The 19840-nt window shown below is 42.3% G+C and overlaps 1 protein-coding gene across 1 annotated transcript in view; it reads left to right on the plus strand.

Annotated features, from left to right (window-relative positions):
• LOC311244091 (helicase ARIP4-like) overlaps nt 1–19840 on the plus strand; it is a gene marked incomplete at its 3' end in the record, with an annotated part of 91153 nt that overhangs the window by 26322 nt on the left and 44991 nt on the right. The window contains 3 exon segments of the mRNA XM_084333502.1: nt 9683–9908; nt 12753–12886; nt 15570–15740. Coding sequence (XP_084189628.1) covers nt 9683–9908; nt 12753–12886; nt 15570–15740 — 531 coding nt within the window.

A 19840-nucleotide genomic window follows, 5' to 3' on the forward strand; every position in this document is an offset into this window, starting at 1 on the left:
GGTTCTAGTTTAGTTCAACCTGGTTCTAGTTTAGTTCAGCCTGGTTCTAGTTTAGTTCAGCCTGGTTCTAGTTTAGTTCAGCCTGGTTCTAGTTTCGTTCAGCGTGGTTCTAGTTTAGTTCAGCCTGGTTCTAGTTTAGTTCAGCCTGGTTCTAGTTTAGTTCAGCGTGGTTCTAGTTTAGTTCAGCCTGGTTCTAGTTTAGTTCAGCCTGGTTCTAGTTTCGTTCAGCCTGGTTCTAGTTTCGTTCAGCGTGGTTCTAGTTTCGTTCAGCGTGGTTCTAGTTTAGTTCAGCGTGGTTCTAGTTTAGTTCAGCCTGGTTCTAGTTTAGTTCAGCCTGGTTCTAGTTTCGTTCAGCCTGGTTCTAGTTTCGTTCAGCCTGGTTGTAGTTTAGTCTCTCTCTCTCTAGGGCTGACCTTCGAATTTTTTTTTGGAATTCGAAGCTTCGGGGCCGAGATTCGATTTTAATTCGAAGCTTCGAGATCAAAAAAATAATTATAATTATAATTTTTTTCAATTATTGACTTTTTTAATGTTGGTGGACTTGTACAGCACTTTGTTCAACTTTGTCAGTGCTGTAAAGTTTAAACCTTTTTAAATCTTAGACAAACAAAACACTTTGCTTTCATGAAATATTGTAAGCCGTCATTTGAGGCTTTATAAAAGCAGCACAATGAACACAAATCTGTCAGTGCCGAGTCCGACCTCATCTTAAATAACAAACAGCATTGCTTGTTGTAGTTAACAAAGAGGCAGAGTTGATTTTGCAAAAAAGAAAAAAAAATCATATACCGGTATATATGTTTTTAATAATCGAATTAAATTTTCATATTCGAATCCCATGCCCATCGAACGAAGCTTCGAAGTATTTAAGACAGCCCTATCTCTCTCTCCCCCTTCTCTGTGTTTGTATCATCAACAATGTTATGTATACAGAGAGTGTTGTGAATGAACATGGATTAATTCTCTGTTCAGATGAATGAGAAGGATTAGCCTACATCACAGAGGTGGTTGCTTTTGGATAGATACCGAAAAACAGCCTGCTTGTGTGTGTGTTGGCTCTCACACGTAACATTATGCGGAAGACTAGACTAGAATATTGTCTCGTCTACAAAGAGTTGTGCCAAAGCCAATTGCAGTTCAGTGTGTGATTCTGAAGTGTGACTGATGTCGCTTAGCAGCCAAATTTAGTTCCACAGAGTACAAACAGAGTTGCTGGAAGTTCATGAAAGTGGGCGAGATTACAGGGACTTTGGAATACGGGGTGCGAGGGAGCGGGGTTGTTTTAACCGAGATCCCTGTATTACGTTGCGCTGGCCCATTATGTAACGTCTTTGAGGTGGACTGGAGGCCCGATACAGTGTCACACGGCCAACACGCCTCCCCTTTCATCTGGCGGGCTGTTTTGATTGGACAGCTGCCAAGCCTGTGTTGTAGCGGTTACCACGGAGCCAGATACAAGAGGGTGTGTGTGCGTGTTTGATTTGTTTAGTACCGCTTCCAAAGAGGTTTTAGGCTTCCTGGGACCTCGGTGGGGAGTACGGAACACTTTTCATTAGTTATGTAACACTGTGTGTGTGTTGTGTGTGTGCAGGGCACAAAATTAGAGCCTGCCACCCGCCAATGTTTGGCGTGACACTGAGAGGTCTGCCCGCCACCTGGCGTGTAGTTCATATCGATACTCTTATTTTGAAAATCCTGTGCGTGTCTCATTTCCGCCCCAAGCACAGCTCCAGTCATAATATCGATTGCTCCGGCAGTTAGCAACGTTCGGTTCATATGATACTCTTATTTTGAAAAAACCCGTGGCAACGAGTCATATCCACCCCAGTCCGTGCTTCTCCTCGTATCAACACAGAGGCAGTCTGCTCTAGTCTACTGCGGACCTCCGTGAGCTAACGTTACTGTTTAAACAATGACCCAGTCAACTATTCACTTTTAGTTTAATACATGACGAGGCATTGTCTAACGGTATCTAGCTGGCTAGCTACTGATAGCTGCTGATATCAACAAATGCTCCAGCAATAGTCGAGTGCATAATACCTCCGTTGAAGTCCGTTCGCTCGGTAGGCAACGTTAGCTCACATTAGCTCTATATCTCCCAGTAAACCAAATAGTTCACTGATGCGTTGTCTTAACGTTATCTAGCCGGCTAGCAGTAGCTACAGATAGCTCCTGATATCAATGTCTTATAACATTGATTCGATGCGTATTCGAGCTGCGGGCATGCTGAATGTGATTTGACCAATAGGGTCCAGCTGCAGCGCCGGAGAATTGATTCGATGCATATTCGAGCTGCAGGCATGCTGAATGTGATTTGACCAATAGGGTCCAGCTGCAGAATCCTGGCTGCATCTGGAGGCTACTAAGTATACACACAGACAGTGGAGCTGTTTGCAGATAGCGAGAAGTCACTTCATAGAGAGAGAGAGAGTACAACTTTAACTCTGGCCTCTTTAAGTGTCTATTCTTCAACATAATAGCTTATCTACTTGAAATTTACTGAAAAAATGTATATATGTGACACAAAAATGCGAATTTTTTTTGGCCGGTAAGAAATATGCTTGGCGGGTAGAATTTTCCCATCTACCCACCACTGGCCGGTGAGTCAAAAAGTTCATTTCGTGCCATGTGTGTGTGTGTCTGTGTGTCTGTGTCTGTCATAGTGTCCATTAATTTTGCGTCCCTTGATTGACGGCTCAAAGACCTCTCAGAGTAAGAGGGTATTCTATTGTCTGTTTGTTAGTGTCACCTAAACACCATATAGTCATGACTAATGTGTTCAAATCCCAACTTATTCTACATGGTCACATCTCATTCTGTCTTTACTTTCATGGTTCTATCCACTATAAAATGATATACTGTAATACGTTTTCCCCAGGTATATACTGTACATCTCATTATGCTGTCCTAAACAGACTGTGGCTCACGAGGTAGAGCGGTCGTCGGAAGATTCCCGGCAGCATGTCTGATGTGTCCTCGAGCAAGACACTTAACCCCCTAACCGCTCACGATGAGCAGGCCGGCGCCTTGCATTGGCTCTCTTATCGAAGCTCTCTTTATATGTATATGTTAATGGATCATCTTTATTTCTCTCTCTCTCTCTCTCTCTCTCTCTATCTCTCTCTCTCTCTCTCTCTCTCTCTCTCTCTCTCTCTCTCTCTCTCTCTCTCTCTCTAATGGATCATCTCTCTTAATGGATCATCTCTCTCCTATCTGTCTATATCCGTCTATGTGTTTGTTTGTTTGTGGAGAACACACCCCTGTTTCCCAGTATGTGTATTCTTTGTGTCCGTCCTCACCCCATTCCTGTCTGCGCCCCCAAACCCCCAACTGTCTCTTTGAGTGGCCCCAGTGTGTTGACCGTAACTCGCTGCATTTCACGAATGGTTATGTAACTGTTCTTTAATGTACCTGTGGGGTGGGGGTGGGGCGGTTGGAGGAAAGAGCTACACTCTAGCCGCGGTGGACGGGTGAGTGTGTGTTCTGAATCCTAATAGCTCTTCACTTTCATCCACGCCTGCAGAGAAGTTGTCTTTGTCCCTGGATTGTGTGACTGACTTGCTGTTCTTCCGTATCATTGTGTAGCTCGTCTCATCTAATCTCTTCTCCCCTTTCATGGCGATAAACATAGAGCTAAGTCCTCTCTGAGCTCAGCTCCAGTGTCTTCTGATCAGCCGTCCTGACGAGCAAGGTCTCCCCTACACTTTCAAAAGCCTAAAGAGAAGCCTGTCTTAAATCATCATCATGAGTTATGCATGTGAAATTATTTGTATTTATCGCGTGCATGTACACGCCTTTGGAGACCTATTTCAGAACCAACCCAAGACGCACAGCACGCCCCCCCCCCCTCCCCCCATATCTCCTACGTTACTGCACTAAGAGCAGCCTTCACTTCCAGCCAATTCCAGGAATATGATTTATAGATATAATTTATCCGTTCAAAAGTTGTTTTAATGCAGTTACTGGTAAAGGAGATACTGAATACAAATGTGCATCACAATGCTTTTGTTCTCCAGACACACACCATTCCAAATATTATTACAAATATTTCCACTACTCCAAATCAATAAAGATATATTTATTATCCACTCCTCATTCCTCCTCATGCAAAACAGCCCATGCATGTCATAATTAGGCTATTCATCATTCTAATCTATTAATAATTCATATTAGATGATAGACTTTAGAAACAAAATCTTGAACATGGGCCAATTCGAATTTGTAGGAAACATGTGAACTTTTTTTAAAGATTAGTTTCCTACGCTCATAGGTGAACTTTTTCTGTTCCAACACTGGATTTGTTTTCAGAACATCACACAAACATTAATTAGATTAAACTGTATTGTCGGTGAACAACAGTCTTATGGGCAGCCTAAAGTTTACAGGCGGCAAAAAAAAAAACCTGATTTAGCACGGAGGGAAGGTGGAGTGTACCTCATATGCCGTATGACCTATGGTATTAATTTCATATTCATATGTTATATGTTCTAATAATACCATTGCCAGTTAAATGTCAGGTTACATGCCAACCTGCTTTATGAAAACCTCTTCTGACCATGTCCTACTTCTGATGCTGTAAGCTTGACATTTAACAGGCCATCACGTGTGTTTGCTAGACATATTATGACATAGTTTGTATTGCATCATGGAGACCACCTCCTATGCACAAACGGAACCCACGTGAACAGTGATGGATGGCCTTGACGAAGGTCTCGTACATCAACAGCTCGGGAAACAAATAGATATCTCATTAAGTATGACCTTTCACACTAGAGTTGGGTGACAGGAAACTAGTTGGTCCTTTTTATACCGGCAGCCATCAGGCTCTACTACAAAGGGCCTGGGCGGCCGGATCTGCTGCCAGAACTATCACTGTCACAACTCGGGACTTGAGAACTAGAGACTTGCATCGCCGTACTGACTATCTTGTATTTTGCACTAGAGACTAATATCACTGGACTCTCATCACTGGACTATCTTGTGTTTGTACTTTTTTATATTGTATTTGTATCTATACTTTAAGTGTACCTAGAGTGTATATAGGACTGTGAAGCTGTCTGGTTCTATTAGGGAAAGCTAACAGCATTTACACATTATACACAAATGAGTTCTATCTATGAATACAACATTAAAAAGTATTGTTCTAGAACCAGTGTCTTAATTTGAAGTGTCCGAACCAGTATGAGCGTAGAAATGTGAATTCCAATGTTACACCTAAACCCTAAATTAACGCGTAATATACCGTGTCAGGTAACATTTCAGTGTGTTATTAATTTTTTTATGAACAAACCAGACTAGGAAAAAAAGTTATTTGCAATGTATTATACTTTATACATAAAGCACATGCATGAGTCTGGTCTCCTTTGAAAGGTAACATTCTTACACAATAAAGAAAAATCATCATGCGATAAAAAATGCATCAATCTTTTTTACTTTAAATTCTTTCTGTAGTTAATTAATGTGATAAAGTCCCAGCCCTAAGTACAATATAAAAAAAAAAAAAAAATACAAAATACTTGTCAAAGACTGTCCACAATACCCCGTTCCTCCTCCCCCAGAAAGTACCTAGTCATATTCAATGAAGCCAGAACAGGCCCCAGGCCATCGAAAAAAATAACTGATAATAAAAACAAATAGCCTCTCGCCTCTCCTACTTGGAAGTGATTGTGTACGGGAGAGAGATGAACGCAGTGGGTTTGCAGGCCCAGTGAGGGTATTTACTCTCTCCCGTGTGTGCATGCAACTATGCGTGTTTGAACGTACACCTCCCCCTCTCTTTTGGCTAACATACGAGCCTGCTGCGTTTTATTCTGCCTAAACCCTGAGAACTTGGAGGAAAGTGTTTGGAAACCTGAAGGCAATAACTTTTGATGTTAATTTCTTCAGAATGATCTTGGCGCCGCCCCACTATATTCCTCCCACAACCCACCTCTGGGGCCTGACCCGTTTAGAAGAAAAAAACTGACACTGGGTTAAACTATTCATTCATTCAGGCATTAACTTGTAAATTAGTTGGTTTGATATCACAGTAAGTAGTCAGTCAGTATTTTGAAATGGCTCCAAATGTGTGCATGCACAAACAAACACACACACAGCACTCAGACAATCTGAGTATGTATGTAGTCATTAGGAGTGACATAAAGGAGGTATTTATTCTCTAGTCGCGTTGAAGGGGCGTTTATGTAAGTTGTTTTTCAGCACATACTGTAGCTAACTCATCGCCAGCCTCCACACGCGCATTCTTCCTCCATATCCTCACTTATCCATCCAACCTAGACAGGTCCTTGGCCCATCTAGCCAATAGTGTTGTGTGTGTCTTTGTCTGTCTGTGTGCGTGCGTGCTAGCAAATATGCAGCATGTGTGTACATTTATGCATGTATTAATGTATCCTGTATATGCCAGATTACATGCGAGTGTGTGCACGTGTATGTGTCCGTGTGTCTCTGCATACTGTTTTTGTGTGTGTGTACGTGCGTGAGAGAGCGTGCTTGTGTCCTGTCAGTGTTTCGTAAGACGTCCATATGTATTCAACAGCTCTCTTACATAAGTCTCGGATCTGGTTCAGTGTGTCTCTGGCAAGAGAGAGGGAGGGAGGGAGACCATATATATATTTATTCTCACCACATATATAACTATCCCCACCTGTATTTACAGTACATATTTGTAGATAGTACTATATCTGTAGATACTATATCTGTATATATCCCTACCTACTCTTACTAGTTACGCTGCTGGCCACTGGCCAGTATGACTACTACCATACTGTCTCTATACCTGTATCACTGTACTTATTATACTACAACTCTGACATCTGATTAGCACTACACTCAGTAGTTGTAATCTTTTATATTTTGTACCCAGTTTAATCACCTGTACATTGTATATTTCTGTTGCACTTTACTGCTACATTTGCACTCTGGTTAGATGCCAAACCTCTTTTCATTGTACTGTACAAGCTGTATAATGACCATAACTTTTAATCTAATCTAAATAACAGCCCCAGGAGTGAGGAGCACCAGCCCAAGTAGGACAGTGGTTGTTTACCTTTTTTCATCCAGGATCTTAATGGTGTTGAGCCTCGTCTCGTCTCAAGCTCATTAAAAGTTCTCATTACGGGGCCTCTCTGGACAGAAGACTCTTTTAATATAGACCTCTGGTCAAGACTATTTGTTTAATGAAACCCCATTTAGAGCCAATAGTAGGTTGTGTGTATATTAAAAACGTATCAGACGAGTCTGTGTACTGTCGAGCTTTCCTATTTCTGGGATGGTGGAATCTTCCTGTGCCTGAAATAGACTATAGACCCCCCACGTCTCTACCCCTGTTCCTTTCATCTGCCAGGACTATTCTGAATTTGTGAGTCGTAAAATAGAATCATCTTAATCTGGATGTGTCCTGGTGAGGATGTAGAGTAGACTAACAGAACCTGCACCAGTGCTCACAGCTCTTGTTGCGTGTCATCCATGTCTCTCTCCTCTCCGCCTCGTATAACCTAATTAATGACAGAAACGACCTAATTAGAGTGTCTGGAAATCCCAAAAGCTGTATGTCAACCTATATACTGTACTAGGCTTGGATACCATTCACATTTGAATCCTGGAATTCGGTATCGATACCCAATGGTACCTTTTCGTCAGTACTACGCTCTCTATAATAACAAAAAAATATTATTTCAGTTAATTATAAATTAAAATGATGAATAAATAAAAAAGTCCAAACTTCTCAATTTCCAAATAGTTATTAATTTAGTTATTTATTGTTTTGTTATTTATTGTTGTAACATACCACACATAATAAATCGCATGATCATGTATTATGTTTATAAATGTTTAAATGTCGTGGGCGGCTACGTGGCATAGTGGGCAAGGCGCTCGCCACGAATGCTGGAGACGCTGGGCTCGCCTGTTCGAGCCCAGCGCTCCACATTGCTTTCAGTTTAGCTGGTCGTTCATACTAATACACATTGGCCGTATTAGGGGGTGGGAAACTGATGGGTGGGGATCGGGCGTTGTGGACAGCGACTCCCACAGGTCAGTTGGTGCGCCTGCGCAGTAGAATCAGGAAGTGTCGGGGGCAGCGTGAGCCTCCCACGCGTTACTCCTTGCCACTGAGAGATCGAGCTGCGCAGGTGAAAAGATGCGACTGCTGTTACCTCAAGTACCGGAGGGGACTTGTGCTATGTATGACTTAGTCCACATTGCAGCCGGCTTGTGGGAGGCAAGAAACAGCGTTCGTGACAGGGGAGGGTTGAATTGGATGATACGAAATTGGGATGGGAGAAAATATAGAAAAATGCGAGAAAAAGTGGATTAAAAAAAAAAATTTAAATGTCATTATCTGGCCATCCTTAGTATACTATCAAACGCCTCTGACCTTGTGTGGTCTTAAGACCCAAGAGACGGGACAGTAATATTATTTGTATATAATTTGGTCGGTACTGAGTTCGGTACCCAACCCTACTGTATACATCAGGGTTTCCGTTAGAATTTTTTTTTGCAGGTCTGAGTGTCCGGTAGATTTCAATCTACCGGACAAATGGGATAAATTCCGGTCAGAGTTTATTGAGCTTAAAAACAATTGATAGGCCTATATAAAGAATGACATCATCAAGGCATTTATAATATTTTAACTTAAAACTAGACTACTTTTGCGTATATACAGTCATTAATATATTCCAAATAAAATAAGTCCCTCGAGACTGCGTGCTGCTGCCGACTTGAGGTGTCGGTGGGCAGTCTGCCCGACCTTAATAAACAGCAGTCTGTTATAATCACATTTTTATGAGCTAACGAATTCCGTTATATTGGACATTTGTATTAATTATATCAAGCGAAGAACTGAGAAATTTGGCAGAGAGACGGCAACATTATCGTGGGTTTGCGCCGTGATGTATATCTCCACCTCCCAACGACTTGGTGCTGCTGCTCATAATGTCCGGTGAAAATAATTCCCTCTAAGCACAATTTGATTATTTGAATTGTATTAAAATAGGCTAAAATTAAATAGCCTATGCGATGAACGAAACAATCATTACATTTGTCGTTGCTTCACCAAGCAGCCGGTCAATGACATCCTGTGTCAGCGAGCTGGCAGCTGATATATTTACGTGAAGCATGGAGCAGGAGCAGACAGAGCAGAGCAGCGGTGTCAGCAGCGCCCCCACCCAACAGCTGAATTGCCAATGGCTGAATTGGAGTACTGCACCCTGCCAAGCCATGCTTCACGTAAATATATCAGCTGCCAGCTCGCTGACACAGGATGTCATTGACCGGCTGCTTGGTGAAGCAACGACAAATGTAATGATTGTTTCGTTCATCGCATAGGCTATTTAATTTTAGCCTATTTTAATACAATTCAAATAATCTAATTGTGTTTAGAGGGAATTATTTTCACCGGACATTATGACCGGAGAGATTAGATATGTCGGACTTCACCAGATTTTGCCGGTCAAATACCGGTAATTACCGGCTAACGGAAACGCTGGTATACATGTTCATAATATTCGATTAAGTGTTTTGCCATACAATACGGCGCACTGCCACTGCTCACTGGCCACGGTTGCCATTTAATAAGAATCACCTGCTATTTTATTAAATCACCTGGGATTGAATGCTATGAATATCACAATGTGTGTAACTGATGTCTCGCTTCCTGTCTCTTCTTTTCCCCCCATGTACACAGACCAGCCTCATAGCGCCCCCTTCAGCTCAGAGAATGAGGCGCAGGGAGGTGACTCAGCCGGGTGGCAGTGCACCCCTCCCCCGTCCACCTCGTCCTCGAGGGAGACGCCGGCGCGCACCCCGTCGCACCCCCCCTCCCGCCCGGCCAGCGAGAGCCCCTCGCCGCCCTCCCTGGCGGGAACCAAGAGCAGGGGCTCTAAACCGCCACACATGAGACGCAACATCAGGTGCCGTACTTTAAACTGTGTCTCATCTTGACCTTTGACCCTTGACCCTGAACCAGTGAATCTAACCTTGCCACACCACATACTGACCTTTTGAACTTGGACCCAACACGAGGCACTGAAGAGCATCTTCAGGGAATAGAATAGAATAGAACTTAATTGTCCAACAAGGTTAAAGGATTTCTTTGGCATCACCATAGGCACCACATTGAAATAAATTTGTAACAGCAGTCATCACAATTGACTTACAATTACTTTACAATCACAATTTACGACGGACGGCGTTAGCTGGCTCAGGAAAGTCTGAGGCTTCATCTACGGGTAATCACTCCAAAGTGATTTATGGCCACTAGTTGTGGAAGAGCAACGGGGATCAACAGATACTAATAATAATACTTTGGTGTTGAGACGATCCGTTCAGCAGCACCGCTCGCTAGCTTTCTCCGTTTCTCATCGCGCTCTCTCTACATAGCCTTACGGCAGCGTAAGAGCACCATCTGTTGGAATAGAAGGCACACTGCTTTAGACGAGACGCTGGAAAGCAGATGAGTAAATAGTTTGCGGGGTGAGTGTGTCATCTGCGGTGCTCCCTATTCTGAACTCCATCACGTCGTTACAGTACCGACTTTTAATATCTCACCAGGTTCGACAGCCCTAGCGCACGCATGCACATGCACACACACACACACACACACACACACACACACACACACACATACACACACAAGTGGACCTGAGGTTGTAACGGTAGTAATGGTTAAATATTATGAAAAGAGAAGGGTGCCTTGTTTTTCTATGGAACCCACATGTGGGAAAGACTGGTGTGGTCCTTTAATGAATGGGTGGAAGACATTCTAACTAGGGATGTCCCGATCACGTTTTTTTGCTCCCGATCCGATCCCGATCATGTGATTTTGAGTATCTACCGATACCGATATTTCCCGATCCGATCAAAATAATTTTTTTTATTTTTTTTTATTCAACAAACATGACCATGTTCACGTCTTAAACTCATACTGAGGCCTTAGTTTTGGTTTTAAATTGCATATCATCATTCATTTATTTATTGTCACACAGAGCAGAAGAATTTTGCCAAAACAAACCAATAGTATCCAGCTGCAGAACAGCAGACCAGCCACACTCTCAGACCCAAACGCATTTCCTTTGATTTAATTATACATCAAATGATTTATGAAGTTAACTTTTCACCTGGATAACGTCAACATTCAGGGTGAATGTAATGTGAGAAATTGGGATAAAAAAAATTTAAATACAAATTATTTGGGTCTGAGATTGTGCAATTTAAAACCAAAACTAAGGCCTCAGTATGAGTTTAAGACGTGAACATGGTCATGTTTGTTGAATAAAAAAAAAAAAGTAAAAAAAAAAAAAAAAATTTTTTTTTTTTTTTTTTTTTGCCGATCCCGATCTTCGGAAAATCACGTGATCGGCCCCGATCACGTGATCGGATCGGGACATCCCTAATTCTAACGCCAAACCGTTCTAACACACAGTGGTTTAGACCTGCTGGGACAAACCGTTCTAACACACAGTGGTTTAGACCTGCTGGGACAAACTGTTCTAACACACAGTGGTTTAGACCTGCTGGGACAAACCGTTCTAACACACAGTGGTTTAGACCTGCTGGGACAAACCATTCTAACACACTGATTTAGACCTGCTGGGACAAACCGTTCTAACACACAGTGGTTTAGACCTGCTGGGACAAAATCTGTCTTCTGTTGGCAAGATTCTGTAATGACACTGACCATGACACTGAAAAAAACCCAGCTATATGGGAAACTTAACTCATTCAGTGCCACCGGTTAATCCACGAGATGGCGCTAGTGCGCCACCGATGTAAGTCAATGGGGGGACTGCGAGATTTGCGAGTCCTTAAAATATATCTTTAAGTATAGCTATGGGTCTAATACACTCGTCGATTGTCAGTTAGTTGAATCCAGTCAACATGTACAAAACGGATTGTTTTTTCATCTGTACATTTCCGTTTTATAGCCTTTTGAATATGAGTATAACTTTGGGTGCCTCTGAGTAATTCCAGAGAAAGACGGATAATAGCGGTTTAGTGGAATACACTAAACACGTTGTAATTTTTCGCCTGATTATCGTATCTTCCTGAAATCAACGCTAGATTATCATTATTATCCTTCCTCATGCATACATGAAAAGAGCATTGGACCACGGGGCTCCGCCGCAGTTTCCTCAAACTCAACGGCACACAGCCACACACACAGCCGCGATCGCGGTAGAAAGACATCAGATCAACGATCAAATTTATATATAGTGTTCTTACCTTGTATCTGATGTAATGCAAAAGAAATAATCCAATTATCTCATCGCCATTTGAAGTACTGGGCGCGGAGGTCCGTGCCACGTTCAACAGCATTGCATATTGAGGGGGGGTGGGGAGCAGCTTCGCAGATGTATGTATGAAACAGGTTACCTCGCCTGAGTATTAAAACCCCGCCCGCACGGCTTGGATCGTCCCAGAAAAGAAACTAGACCATTCCCAATGGGGTGCAATACCAACTGGAAGGCGGTAGGCGGCGGTATTTGCCCTTTTGCGAGCTCAGACCCATTCCCAACGATAACATCAGGCTGGATGGATGAAAATGTATGGATATCGCTAATAAAAGAAATAACGATTAAAACCCGACTATACTCGGGTCTGGCGCTCAAGCGATGGCGAGTTAACCCGACTATCATCGTGACTGGCACTGAATGAGTTAAGGGAGCATGAGATAGAGGCACTGACCATTAGTTGTCAAATAATGATCTCTCTCTCTCCCTCTCTCCCTCTCTCTCCCTCTTGCTCTCTCTCTATAGGACGCTGTTAAGGGAGAACCAGTTGGAGGGAGTGACCAAAGCCGCCCAGCAGGAGGAGCTAGAGAGGCGACGTCGTCTGGAGCAGCAGAGGAAACAGGAGCTGCTCACATCACTGCTGCTTGAATACACACCTGGTCAGAAGAACACACACATAATACACACACACATATATACACACGTATAGACACACACACGTATATACACACACATATAAACACACATATAGGGCTGACCCCTATTAGTTGAATAGGCTACTAATCGATCGAAAGGAGCCGTAGTCGACTGCCAACCTCTTAGTTGAATGCAAAAAAAATATTCAATTACTTTTTTTATTCTTATTTTAATTTTTTTTTATCCTTTCCAAAGGAAAAGAGGCCTAGAAGCATGGCTAACGCTAATGGCACGCATACCAGAGGCTAACTGTTTAAGAAAACGCACAGAGGCACTGAAAGAGGATTTCACCCATCTAATGAACACACTAGACTAGACGAATATCAAGATGTATCCATCAGTGGACCAATTGCATGCTTTTGCAGAGGACAAGAAGCCTTCTGTCGACTCCTTCAGACATTAAGCACCCCCATAGCCCAAATGGAATAAAAAAAAAAACTATTAAAAAAATCTCTTTTCCTTCAATATATTCTTTTTCATAGTCGACTATCGGCAAATTTTGGCCAATCAAAGTCGACTATCCAAATCCTTAGTCGGGGACAGCCCTAGTCACAGTATGATGTCACAATCAAACATTCTAGAACATTTGTGTATCTATTCAACAATTCTCTCAGAAGGTCTCAGACCTCAGAAGACAAGTGAAGAGCTCACTTGTTGTTTCCGGCTACTTGTCTGTAAGCTTGAATATATACTGTAGATACAATTTAAAAATCCCCACATGGAAAAGGAAACAATGTCCTTTACAATCCTTAATGAACTGCGTCTGGAGGGAAGGTTCTGTGATGTGGATATTTTAAAGTCAACAGCACTGAGTTTTACGCCCACAAGAACATCCTGTGTGGCTACAGCGCCTATTTCAGGTAAGTTTAACTTGGTTCAGGTTAGCTTGGTTCAGGGTAACTTGGTTAGTAAAAAGATACTAGACAATTCCGCGCGGGGAAAGTGTGGGTGATCCTCTATTATGACATCATACTTTGACATCACAAATGTTCTAGAATGTTCTATTACATAATACTGTGACACACAAATGTTCTAGAATGGTCTATTATGACATACTGTGACATCACAAATGTTCTAGAATGTTCTATTATGACATCATACTGTGACATCACAAATGGTCTAGAATGGTCTATTATGACATCATACTGTGACATCACAAATGTTCTAGAATGTTCTATTACATAATACTGTGACACACAAATGTTCTAGAATGTGCTATTATGACATCATACTGTGACATCACAAATGTTCTAGAATGTTCTATTATGACATCATACTGTGACATCACAAATGGTCTAGAATGTTCTATTATGGCATCATACTGTGACATCACAAATGTTCTAGAATGTTATATTATGACATCATACTATGACATCACAAATGGTCTAGAATGTTCTATTATGACATCATACTGTGACATCACACATTTTCTAGAATGTTCTATTATGACATCATACTGTGACATCACAAATGTTCTAGAATTCTGCCATTCATTCCTTATGGACCAAAAGTTCCTGTTTAAAGTCGATTTGTAGCCAAACGGTGCGGTGAAACTTTCCAAAAAGTAATAGCAACTCGAGTTGGACCAAGCCGGTCGTTTTGATACCTTACTTGTGTGTGGTGTGAAAGCTCTGGCAGGAGTTACTGGACAAAAATCGGCGGAATAAATAATAAATAAATAAATATATAGTATAGATTACAATAGTCACCCACACTAACTATACTGTAAGTTAGGGCTGACCCCTATTAGTCGAATAGTCTACTAATCGATCGAAAGGAGCCGTAGTCGACTGCCAACCTCTTAGTCGAATGCAAAAAAATATATATTATTATTATTTTTATTTTTTTTTATCATTCTTTCCAAAGGAAAAGAGGCCTAGAAGCATGGCTAACGCTAATGGCACGCATACCAGAGGCTAACTGCCTAAGAAAACGCACAGAGGCACTGAAAGAGGATTTCACCCATCTAATGAACACACTAGACTAGACAAATATCAAGATGTATCCATCAGTGGACCAATTGCATGCTTTTGCAGAGGACAAGAAGCCTTCCGTCGACTCCTTCAGACATTAAGCACCCCCACAGCCCAAATGGAATGATAAAAATAATAATAATAATTATACAAATTATATAATTATACTTTTCTTATGTTTTTTTCATAGTCGATTTAGTTGACTCGGCACATTTTGGTGACTACAAGTCGACTATACAAATCCTTAGTCGGGGACAGCCCTACACACATATAATAAACACACACACATATAAACACACGTATAAACACACACATATAAACACGTATAGACACACACACACATAAAAACACGTATAGACACACACACACACATATAAACACACATATAGACACACACACATGTATAGACACACGTATAGACACACGCACACAAACACGTATAGACACATACACACATATATACATACACGCATGCACATACGTAATCCTATTGAGACACATACACTCTCTCTCTCTCTATTTATCGATTGAAACCAAAGTATCTGTTTCATCTCACAAAGTTATATTATGCTGCAGCTAACATTAATATTTGTCTTACCTCCTCCCTCAACCCTCTCTCTCCCCCTCTCTCTGTCTCTCTCTGTCTGTCTGTCTCTCTCTCTCTTTCGTTCAGGCGATGCGTCTCAGCCTGTGTCGGCGGCGGCAGCATCACGACAGGAAGTGACGTTAGCCAGACAGGAAGTGATCTGCCTGGACTCCAGCAGTCCCAACGCCAGCGAGGAGGAGGAGGAGGGTAGCAAGGCTATCGCACCCAGCTCCACCGACACACGCAGATGCAAAGCAGGTGAGATACCAACACACTCGACATACCTGCATCATTTATCCATCTACTTTCCACTGTATTCACCGTCAGATATGAACCCTTTCACTGCCACACTACCTGTAGCTGAGGGGTACAATTCCCTGACTGTATTGTTAGATATGATATTTAATACCACTACCTCATGTACTTTAACTTCTGGCCACCCAGTACAAGATATAAGTATGATGAACACTTTCCCACCTGATGAAACGAACCAACACAAATGGACCAAATCGAATATTTAATACAGCAAAGGGTGTACACAATATTCACTTAATTACATTTATGATTTGAAATGTTAAGTATGCACTTTTATGGCAAATGAGTATTCGTAGGTAAATCAACATTGAATGTCCAATCTCTGGTTGCGCAGGGAGTAAGTATACAACCTGGAATATTTAGGAAACGATAGCGATAGTACTTAAATAATTATAGCTGGATACACTAAGGGGGGGGGGGTCCCGCTGGTGGTAAGACAGTAGGAGGGGGGGGTTAGAGAAGTCGCTGGCGGTATCCCATCTGGCCGACGGTGTCTTGGGAGAATCCAAAGTCTTAGACCCAGTGCCCACAGAACCTCGGGCCGTAGACGAACACAGCTGGACCCTCTGTGGAACGGTATCTGCCGGTCCACAACGGAGAGACGTGGTGCGACCTCACGTGTAGAGCGCCGCCTCACCTGTAGTCCTCTCCGGGGGGTAATTCCAACACTCGACAGTGTTGGCCTTTATCCATGGAATAATCAAAGCACATAAAGCATAATCCAAGAGCCGTGGAAGGCTCGCCGTCGTCGGGTAGAGTAATCCAATATACAGGTCCAGTCGCTCTTGACCCGGAGCTCCTCGGATGCAATCACCACTAGGGGTCTGACCAGCCTGGATAAGCGTCCAGATAACGTCAGGAACGATGGGGGTACTGATAACTGTAGAACTCGAACCGAACGATGCACCATACATAAATAGACTATTATTAGCTTAATAGAATACGTCCAACTCGACGGTATGGTGCCAAACTATGACCATTCAACTATTAATCTACACGATATCTCAATGCCTATTCTGGGCCAAGTAGGCCCTACTACACCGCACGTGCTTCGTGGGGAGGCTTTTGCGTCTGTCACTCTGTTGGAGGGTAAAGAACTGGACTAAAAGGAAAGTTCTACTTTACGAGCGTCATATATATATGCGCTATGAACAAATAGTACCACACGTATTTCGCCCGGCATATTACTGCGCGGAACCGGGGGCTGCCTCGACATGTTAGGCGGCACGATTGAACTTGAACCTAGGGGTATGGCAACCTGGCGCCAGGTTCTAGTCCAATGGTAGAATGAAACTATTTATGGGCTGTTTAGTAGAAACGGGGATATTCAATGCATATTGTACAAGGAATATACAGGGGATATCAAACGATATACAAATACAATTAAATATATATATATAAATAAATATACATATTCGGTTTAATCTGATCCTTCACAACACTACCAAATGGTTAACCCTTTCACTGCGACAATACAGAAGGTTAACCATTTCACTGCCACACGACAAATGGTTAACCCTTTCACTGTGACAATACAGAAGGTTAACCATTTCACTGCCACACGACAAATGGTTAACCCTTTCACAACCACACTACAGAAGGTTAACCTGTAAAGGGTTAACCTTCTGTAGTGTGGTTGTGAAAGGGTTAAGGTACCTGTCGGCTATATGTGCCCAACTGGCAACCAGGTTGAAACATACAGCATAATTAGGCACAATAATTTAACCCTTGCACTGAAGAACCATATAACTCTTGTTTGAAAATTCTTTGGACAGCTCATGTATTTGCGGTCAATCCAAATCACCAGGGAGTGTGAATGTGATCTATCACAAGAAAGTAATCAAACTCTACTGTCTTGAACTATGATTGAACACAACACTGTAACTCTACTATCTTGAACTATGAATGAACACAACACTTTAACTCTACTGTCTTGAACTATGAATGAACACAACACTTTAACTCTACTGTCTTGAACTATGAATGAACACAACACTTTAACTCTGGAAAAAGCAACATCTCTTCAACACTGTGTACCTGCAGTGGTAGCTAGGGATGGGTACCGAATTCGGTACTTTTAAAGGTACTTACCGAAACACGTCGGTACTACCAAGTATCGATTCACATGAGATACCGTTGTCGGTACTTTTTATTTATTTATTTTTTTACTTTTTTCTTGTCATGTCAACGTTCACACGCACATTATACGCATACTTAGGATTTGACTTGATTCAACAACAAAGCAGTCGGGGCAATGGCAAGCCGAAAACGGTCGAAAGTGGTTATTTGAAGTTTTGATTTTTTTGTTCACAACTGAGGTAGGTAGATTACATTTTTAGAGACTAAAGTACAGAAAAAAGGTACCGTTGGGTACCGGTATCGATTCACAGGTACCGGTACCGTATCAGTTCAAATGTGAACGGTACCCATCCCTAGTGGTAGCAGATAGTGAACCAGCCATCTGAAAGCCACACACACACACACACACACACACACACACACACACACACACTGTGTGAGGCTTTCAGATGGCTGGTATAGCAAGTGAGGCCCTCACATACACACCTACACAAACATGGCAGGGCTTATATATCCACTGTAACACGTACACAAATATGTGATATGCACACACACACACACACACACACTTAGACTAGTGAGGCGAAAACACACACACAAAACGAATGTATTCATGGCGACACATACACACAAAGCAGATGACATACAGCAAAGCTAACACTCCTACCTCCACTATGACACGCTATGATACGTATGCAATGTAGGCGAGAAAAGGGACACACAAGACTATTCATGTATTCATGTCAACACATAAACGCGAAGCCAGTGACAGACAGCAAAGCTAACATCCTGCCTCTGATATGACACATACGTATGCAATGTAGGTGAGAAAAGACATGCACACACACGCACACACGCACACACACAAGCACACTGTCAAAAACTCAGCAAGACCCTTATCTCTGCCGTTTACTCAAATGATGTCCTTAACATCTGTACTATGCACACACACGCCCACGCACAAGCCAGGATCTTAAAATATAATGGATTTAATGTACTCATGATTTATTTACCATTTATGATGCAACTTGCTTTAGTTTTGAGCAGTAAAAGAGTGTCTATGAACAGGAAGTAGAATGGTAATAATATTGTGTTTTTATCAAACGGTAATGCCCCCCCTCCCCATCCTGGGACTCCCCATGCCCTCCTTCTCCCTAGCATGAGAATGCCCAGATGCCGTTTGACCTTTGGTTGTGTAAGTGGGCCAGTGTGTCAGATCACTGCTGTAGGGGCATGTAAGGTGATAGGACCACGACACTGCATCGTTTATTTATGACTAGAGTGTCCGGTTTTATTTCCTGGGCTTTCTCGTGCGGCTGGAAGAGGCCTTGCGTAAGTAGACCTCGTTCTTAGGACGCTTTGAGGAGCACTAAGTGTGACCCTCTGGAGTGGCTTTTTACAAGGTTTTCATTTGACAAGGTTTTGACAAGGTTTTTCATTGACATGAATCCTTCAGCGGTCGACGTGGCGTTAGCTGGCGCTGGAATCTTATCGCTCGCCGGCATTCAAGAGTAGCTTTTTGAGAGAGAGAGATATGGTGGAGCACATGGGGGGGGGGGTAGTGCTCGTTCACAAATACTCTTGATGGTCCCCCGGCACACAGGGAGAACATTATGTGAATTCTTGAAATGGTTGGCGTTCTCCTTTTAATGCTCCGTTCCAATAACTCACAGACATTATCTGACTTCAAAATGTCAGCTCTTTTGTGTTCCGGCTTTCCAAAGATTAGGAGAAGCAGCCGTGGGTTTTTATGAAATGATACACTGGGTTTTAAATTGGTTTCGTCTGCCTAGCGGCCAAGAAAACATATTCGGCCTTGTTAACTTCAAAGATCCAGTACAATGATGTTTTAATTCATTTACATTTAGAATCGGAATCAGCAATGTCTTTATTGATCGAGTAAGCTTGCAGATACAAGGAATCTGTCTTGGTCGTTTGGTGCATCAACATTAACCGAGAATTAA

The sequence above is a fragment of the Notolepis coatsorum genome, assembly GCF_963971535.1.
Source record: "Notolepis coatsorum genome assembly, chromosome: 17".
NCBI lineage: Eukaryota > Metazoa > Chordata > Actinopteri > Aulopiformes > Paralepididae > Notolepis > Notolepis coatsorum.